The sequence below is a fragment of the Geospiza fortis genome, unplaced genomic scaffold (assembly GCF_000277835.1).
Source record: "Geospiza fortis unplaced genomic scaffold, GeoFor_1.0 scaffold40, whole genome shotgun sequence".
NCBI classification, from domain to species: Eukaryota; Metazoa; Chordata; class Aves; order Passeriformes; family Thraupidae; genus Geospiza; species Geospiza fortis.
Genome location: NW_005054297.1, coordinates 28870276 through 28877599, shown reverse-complemented (window position 1 = coordinate 28877599; position 7324 = coordinate 28870276). Strand labels below are relative to the sequence as shown.

The following is a 7324-nucleotide window of genomic DNA, read 5'->3' as shown; positions in this document are numbered from 1 at the left end:
CCGCACGCCCGGGCGGGGCCGGCTCCGGGGCTAGGGGTGGGCACCGGGGTGCCCCGAGCTGATGGTGCCTTCTTGCCTGCCCCGGCAGTGCCGCAGCTGCTGTACGGAGGGAAGCTGGATTTCCTCGTCTTCGATTACCTCTCTGAGATCACCATGTCGCTGCTGACGGCCGCCAAGGCCCGCTCTCCCGTAAGTAGCGCCGGTGTCCGGCCCCAGCGTGCTGGGCTCGGCGGGGCGGGTGCGCTCCGGTACTTTGCGACCTCCCGAGCTCTCCTTCAGCGCAAATCGCGCCCGAAACCTGTTTAATACATACCTGGTTACGGGGACACGGTTTCTTAAGTATACTTTTTACTCGCATGTATTTATTTGCATCTGTTCAGTTTCATCTGGTGAAAGTGTTCGTGTAGTTTCCTATCCCGTTACCCAAACGATGGTATTATTAGCGAGAAAGTTGTTCTTCCTTGTTTTCTGTGTTAACCAAGGAGAGGGGTTGGGTTGACCTACCCGTAAGAAACTGTTACAGCTCTTTATTATTTTAGGTTTTAGGTTACACTCCGGATTTTGTCTCCACTGCTGTGGCTCCCTATATAAACGATATTCACAGGAAAGGTATGTTACTCCTTGTAAGAGTTTGTGTGTTATTTCAGTACACCTGCTTAGGAAAGCAGGCTGACAGAGTTGAGGCTGTTCAGTCTCGAGGGGAGAAGGCTCTGGGAAGATCTTATAGCACCTTGCAGTACCTAAAGGGGGCTTGCAAGAGAGCATCAGTCTGTGAATGATAGATTGCTTTACAGATCTTCTTTAAAACGTGAGAGCTAGATGTTTTCAAGGTAGTTTAAGTTTTTCAAAATTCCCACATAGTTCTACAGTGTGGTTACATAGTTCTACAGTATGATTTTCCACTGTTTTTTTTTTTTTGTTTACATTAGTAAAGCTTCACAGTGTCTATTACTGTTCCTGTTGGAGGTGTTTGATGGTGTCTGCCTCATTATGTGTGTCTTTCTGGTCACTTTCTCCTTCCATTCATAAAGGATAGATGAGAAGTATCTATAGCAGTTATTTTTCTCTAAACAATTTTGTACTGGCTTTTTCTGATCCTTTCACAGGTTAAATGTGGTTTTCTTTTAATGTGGTTTTCGTATTTTGCTTGACTGAATGTTTGTTACCTTGCTAAGGTGATACCTTGCTTGTGCTCCAGCATACTTTTTAAAGTACAGGTGATTGATTATTGATGCTGCTGAACTTTATTTGCCTGTTTTTTTCTATTAGGTGTTCGTATCATCAGTAATGCTGGTGGAATTAATCCACTTGCTTGTGCAGCTGCCCTTCAGGAGGTGGCAAAGAAAGCAGATGTTGATTTGAAAATAGCTGTTGTTGCTGGAGATGATCTGATGAGTGAGGTATTTCACTTTGTTTTAAGCCTTAGTAGCTCAAGTCTGTATAGCATGAAGGTGGCATTTACTGTTCTGCAGGAACCTTGTGTGTCTCTATGCAGTAGTCTTCTGCTATCAGAAACATTGTTCTTAATTATCTTTTAGGTGTTTTTTAGTGCATAAATATAATTCTTAGCACGTCTGCTGTTTGGTATATATTGGGGGTGAATTTTATAAGGTTCTGCATCTTCTGTTTAGCTTTTTGAAGCAAAATGTGAATCTGCTATAAGGTCTGCCTGCTCTTCAGGAGAAGCTATTACATGCTGTTATTTACTGCTTCTGTCTAAACTAGGTAATCATGCTGGTTAATTCTGAGTGTGGTGTAGCTACCACACAGTCAAATGTTTATCCCTTCTAGCTTTTTTAGTGGTTTACAGGCATTTCCTGATGGTACTCTGTTTATAGATAGTTGGTTTTCTGGTTTTAAGTAATTCATTTACAGCCTGTAAGGTAATGTTAAGGGAGAGGATTGAAGTTTAAATATAAAAAAAAAAAGATTAAATACGTGGGATTTTTTTTTACTTAGAGAATTATACTTTATCTGTGAAATCTGCAAAAAAATGTTGGCCATACCTGAAAAGCTACTGGGAAAAGAGTTTGTACACAATAGTAGTTAAGAGAGGAGAGGTTTGCACTGTGGTTAAATCTCTGCCTGTAACTTGGAAAATTATTTATCTGCGTAGGATCTGTTACCCCTTGCATACTCTTGAATGTGGAAGATCGTCAAGTAAGATCCTTTATTTGCAAGTTATGTGTGGTGCTTGGAGTTCCTTTTAAGAAACTTCTGCCCTGCCCTGCTGAAATGACTGTCTGTGGGCCAGAATTTCATTACTGGTGCAACAGTGGTTGTTATTTGAGCTTGTTATGGACATGTCTGATCTGAAATGCATTGTTTTCTGTGCTGTTGCCAGTACATAACCTACAGAAACAAAAAGACACAACTTTTATGGTCTACAGACAACTTCTACTGTTGATACATGAAACATGGTAAATGTTACTTGTGGTTTGGAGTATTTCAATCATTTAGAATACCAGATTAGTTCAGAGTGGAAGTTTGGCTTTTTTCCCCTCATACTAGAGATCCCACCTGTAAATTAGTACTTACAGTTTGTGTGGATGTTGTGTCTACGCATTCACTGTCCCCTCAATCCACTAGTTTGCCAAACTAATGCCTAATTCATGGTCAAAACCACACCCTCCCCTCGCCCCTTCTTTTCTGGAAACACAGCTTATTCTAAGTACCCTATGAAGCTGCAGGATTAATCTTGTTCTCTGGCCATGACACCATTGCAGATGTGGCAGATACATTTCTGTTTGCAGGGTTTGATTTATTTAGTCCTACAGCAATTAAAGGCCGTTTAAAGGCCAGGAAATACCCCAGTTTGTTGCTGTTGGTCATATATAAATGAACATTACATTTTTTAAAGACTAACTTAATTTTCTGCATGCTGGAAAAGTTGTGGTTAAAAGTGTATCTAAGGCTTTTAGCCATTCAACTGATTGGTATTGTTAATAGTTTTAATAATTATACTTGGCTTAGAGTTGCTATGTAGTGGATCTGTTGTTTGATACTAAATGAGAGGCTTACAGTAGAAACTTCAAAATATTCATAGTTTGTGTGTTCTGCTTATTTTCTAACAGAAAGAGAACTTAAAAGGAGCTGGTATCACCGATTTAGAGAGTGGCAGACAATTTCCAGAGAATATTCACAGCATGAATGTGTATCTTGGGTGAGTTATTTTAGCAAGGTGTATTTATTATGAACAACTAATTTTAACACACTGAATGCAGGAATTTGTTTTGCTTTGCAGTTAGAACCACTTAATAGATGAGGTTCACCTTTGAATTATTCAGGCAACCTGAAAAAAAATTTGTTTGTAACTTGTAAGTAAGTTTTAGTTATAACCTTGGAAGTTATGACTTCTTAGCAATACACCATCTGTGAACCATCAGGTTTTAGTTGAAGCCATACCAGTGTTAGTTCAATTACAATAATTGCAAAAATGCTTTTTCATATGCTGAGTATTCCGATGCAGAATGGAATAGTTTACTGTGTTGTCACTAGAGAAGTGCAAACAAGGAGTTCAAGTACTGGGATGTAGTCAGTGCTGTAGGAGGTTCTGTTACGTTGCGCTGAACTCTGTGTTAGGCTTTGTACTCTTGAAATTTTGGAAGCCAGTTTTTCAGGATGGTCACTTGTTTTGAAAGATCTCCCTTCCCTCCTTTATGATGCTTAGGGTTTCCATAAGTCTGTCAATGCAGGTATTCTAGCTACCTCTTTGTGAAGTTGCATTTTCATTGTCACCATCCACTTCAGATGAATCAATGTTAGTCAGGTCTAGTAAAGGGAGATGACTGATAAATGAGGCAGTGGTCACATACATCCCTTCCAGTTGATGATGTTGGTGATCCTGTTCTTGCTCAGTGTTCTTGAAGTTGGACAATATTGTGAGTTTTTAAATCACTTAGGTAATTGACCCAAAAGATTTAAAATTGGAGGGCTAAGTCACCAGGCTTTGTCCCTGAAGAATGTTCATCTTTATACACTCATCTAAAAATCAAATGGTTAATGAATGTCTGAAAAACACTCTTTTCTGTAATTGATGATAGAAATGTTCCACTCTGCATTTTATTCAAGAAAGTTTCTGTAGATGTAAAGAGAAGTGTTCCAGTTATGTTATTTGGGTATCTGAATTTGATAGTGCCCTGATGACTGCTCTTTAAAATACTCTTCATGTGCATACCTAATGAGAAGTTGATTGTTGAAGTAGATTTTATTGATTTTGTATGCAATTTTTAAGTGATTTTTAACCTGTGTCAGGGAACTGTTTTTTAAATGATGCTTTAAAAGATGAAAGTACTTACTGCTGTGTTTTGTCATTTTTAGAGCAAGACCAATAAGTAGAGCTCTAGACCTTGGGGCTGATATTGTTGTGACGGGCAGATGTGTCGACAGCGGGATTGTATTGGGACCACTCATTCATTCTGTAAGTACAAGTTAATTTCCAAATGCTGATAAATATATGTGAGTGAATAGTCAGCAATCATTGTCAGACAATTTTTGTCCATTATGAAAATGTAGCTATACTAAATTAAAAATAACGAGCATCTGTATTTTTTTTCTTATGTGCATGAAAAGTTGTCAGCTTCCGCTTCTCCTAAACTGATAGCAGGCGTATTTGTTAACTTGTATACCATTGAGCTAGAAAGCATGGGGAAATTTAGGAAGTCTTAGCCTCTTTCACCAGTATTTCACTCTTACCATTTGTTTTGGGTTTTTTTTCCCTTGCCTTTCTACTAAGTTTGGTGTGCAAGTATATTTTTCTTTACCACAAAGTGTCAGTAGTAGAGCTCACTCTGGCTGGGGGGTAGCATGTGAGGTGGTTTAAAACACTGGGGTTTTGAGGGCAGTGGGTAAGCAGTTTTGTTTGAAGTAGTCAAGTTTCAATGCAGCATTTCTGAAATTCCTTGAAATTCAAAAAATTATACAAGCATGGTAGTTTTCTGGAGTTTCCACTTATAATTTCCATTATGACTTCTTATTTTATTCCTAGTTGTTTACATTCTCAAAATAACAACTGTCAGTGTGTATTACCTACTCCAGAGAGACCTTACCTAATTTATTTAGGAAAGGTTTTAGGAAGATTTCTGTAAAGTGCTATATAAGGAACAATCACTGTGTTGCTTGCAGGTTGAACTCAGGGAAAAGATACTAGCTAAAATTTCTAATTAAACAGAAGGCATACTTCCAGTTTTTGAGGGTGACTGGTAGTACTCCAGGAGTTGATAATTTTCAGAATTTGAAGACACATAGTGGTTTGTTCACGTGACACAAGATAGGTACTATACTTTTAAACCTCTAGGTTGTGAAGTTTTAAGTAATATGGATGTTGCCCTTCCAGTTTTTTTGAAGAGGGTATGACTTTCAGAGTTTAAATTTGTTGTGGTGTATCAATAGGAGCAAAACTGAAGTGTGTCAGAAGGGTTTTTTTGCTGATTTGCTGTATAGGAACTCAAATCCATGTACAGTGCCTGCCAATTATTGTTATTTAGATTTAAAATACATCCAATGTATTGTTATTCAAAGCAATGAACACACTGTGTGCAGTTTTTTGTACTGTATGAAACTTTTGTGCATTTAAAATACTTGTGTTTTTCTTCTAGTTTGGCTGGAATAGGGATGACTATGACTTGCTAGCTGCAGGAAGGTAAATGATATAAGAAGAAATGGGGTAAATCTATATTTCATATCATAATGTCAAGGTATCAGCTTTTTCAGCACATACTAATTTTTCATATTATCATTTCATTAATTTATTTGCATGTTTTTGTTAGGTTTTGAGTTCTTTTTCAATGCTCACTTACTACTCTTACTTGGAATTGAAATTAAGACTTCGTTCTGGAACCAGCTTAAAAAAGACAAGAAAAGAAAGGGTTGAATGATGTCATTTAACAGCTTAATTTTCTCTTGCTGTTCATTTTGTGTTCAGAGATAAAATCTTATAGTACAGGCCACTGATTCCCAGGTTTTTCTGTTTGGCTGCCACTGATGATAATTGGGGTGGTTGCAGGGCTTACTCTGAAGGATGCACAAACGCAGGTTTGGTCAGAAGGCAGCATCCTGGTATGATTTTATTGAAGTTCAGTGTCAGTGCTCCCATGTACAAATCCTTGTTGTAGTCCTAGGGTTAGGAATGTGGTTCAGAAAGGAGTAGAATTATGCCACGTAATTTAATGTTGTACATAATTTATCTGAATTGAAGTACTCATTAAAGAGTGATTACTTAGCCCGAGCAAACTCTAGTATTAGTGTTCTTGAACTTCTGCTTGAGGAAAAATGTGGAGAGAAATTCATTCAGGCTCCACTGAGTTGGGGATTATAGAGATGAAGATTTTCCCCATAATTCTGTTGAATAGTTATGGTCTATCACAATCAAAATTGGAAAATAGTAGTACATAATTATAATAATTCACTGTAGTGAATACATAATATGTGGAGGTGAATTTTTGAATTTTTTTTGTCTCTTCATTTAAAAATGGTCTTTGTCTATTTAGAGACACACAGCGCAGACTAGTAAGATACTGAATTTCGATCAAGATTTGAAATTACTAGGAAAACTTGGTTTTAGGTGTGAGGTAATCTTCTAGGTATTCATTTTTTGTAGGAAAATTCTTGCAAGAATTTGTCGTTTAAACACTGTATTCATCTTTCAGGATCCCTTGTTATGCTTAGTGTATAATTCATAGTTGTATTAGATACTTGTGGAGGAAAATAGCATGTTTTTTTAAATTTAACTCTATTTCCATTGTATTTTAAAGCTGGATTTGTAAAAATTGATTTTGCATTATACTTAGTTACTTTAATGCCATTTTCCCAGTCTTGCAGGTCATCTCATTGAATGTGGTGCTCAGTGTACAGGTGGAATATTCACTGATTGGCACACAGTACCAGACTGGTAGGTAAACTAGATACCAGCATGGATGTTTGTAGTGGACCAAAGATGAGGTTTTCTGCTTGTATCTGTGTTGTGAAAACTGCTTCTACCTTTCTCTTTTTGGGGACACAATATGGGTCTCTTGATATTTCGCCACCTCAGTGTTACTTTTCTACAAGTTCTGTTTTCCCTTTTGAAGTTTTCCTTTTTGGTCAGACAGGGTCTTTCTTTTGTTAACTTCAGCAGATTTTGAAAAACAAATTAGCAATTTGATTATTTTTTTCCCCCTTTAAAACTTTTTTCCCGTTTGCTTCTCTATCCTCTGCTTTTTGAAAAGATTTAATATTGACTTTCATGTATGATTGTATTGGAAAGGACAATATTGATGTTTGGATGCTGTTACAATAGTCTTCAGTTAGATCAGAGATGCTTGCTGGTCAGTCAAAAATTTGACAT

At 37.5% G+C, this 7324-nt stretch overlaps 1 protein-coding gene across 1 annotated transcript in view; it reads left to right on the top strand.

The window, feature by feature from the left end:
• Positions 1 to 86: 86 nt before the first annotated feature.
• Positions 87 to 7324, top strand: part of LRAT (lecithin retinol acyltransferase) — a 63353-nt gene continuing 56115 nt past the window's right edge. The window contains exons 1-7 of the mRNA XM_031066405.1: positions 87 to 189; positions 540 to 609; positions 1270 to 1400; positions 3075 to 3163; positions 4321 to 4420; positions 5598 to 5641; positions 6812 to 6889. Coding sequence (XP_030922265.1) covers positions 154 to 189; positions 540 to 609; positions 1270 to 1400; positions 3075 to 3163; positions 4321 to 4420; positions 5598 to 5641; positions 6812 to 6889 — 548 coding nt within the window. The 5' untranslated portion in view covers positions 87 to 153. The remainder of the gene's footprint in view (positions 190 to 539; positions 610 to 1269; positions 1401 to 3074; positions 3164 to 4320; positions 4421 to 5597; positions 5642 to 6811; positions 6890 to 7324) is intronic.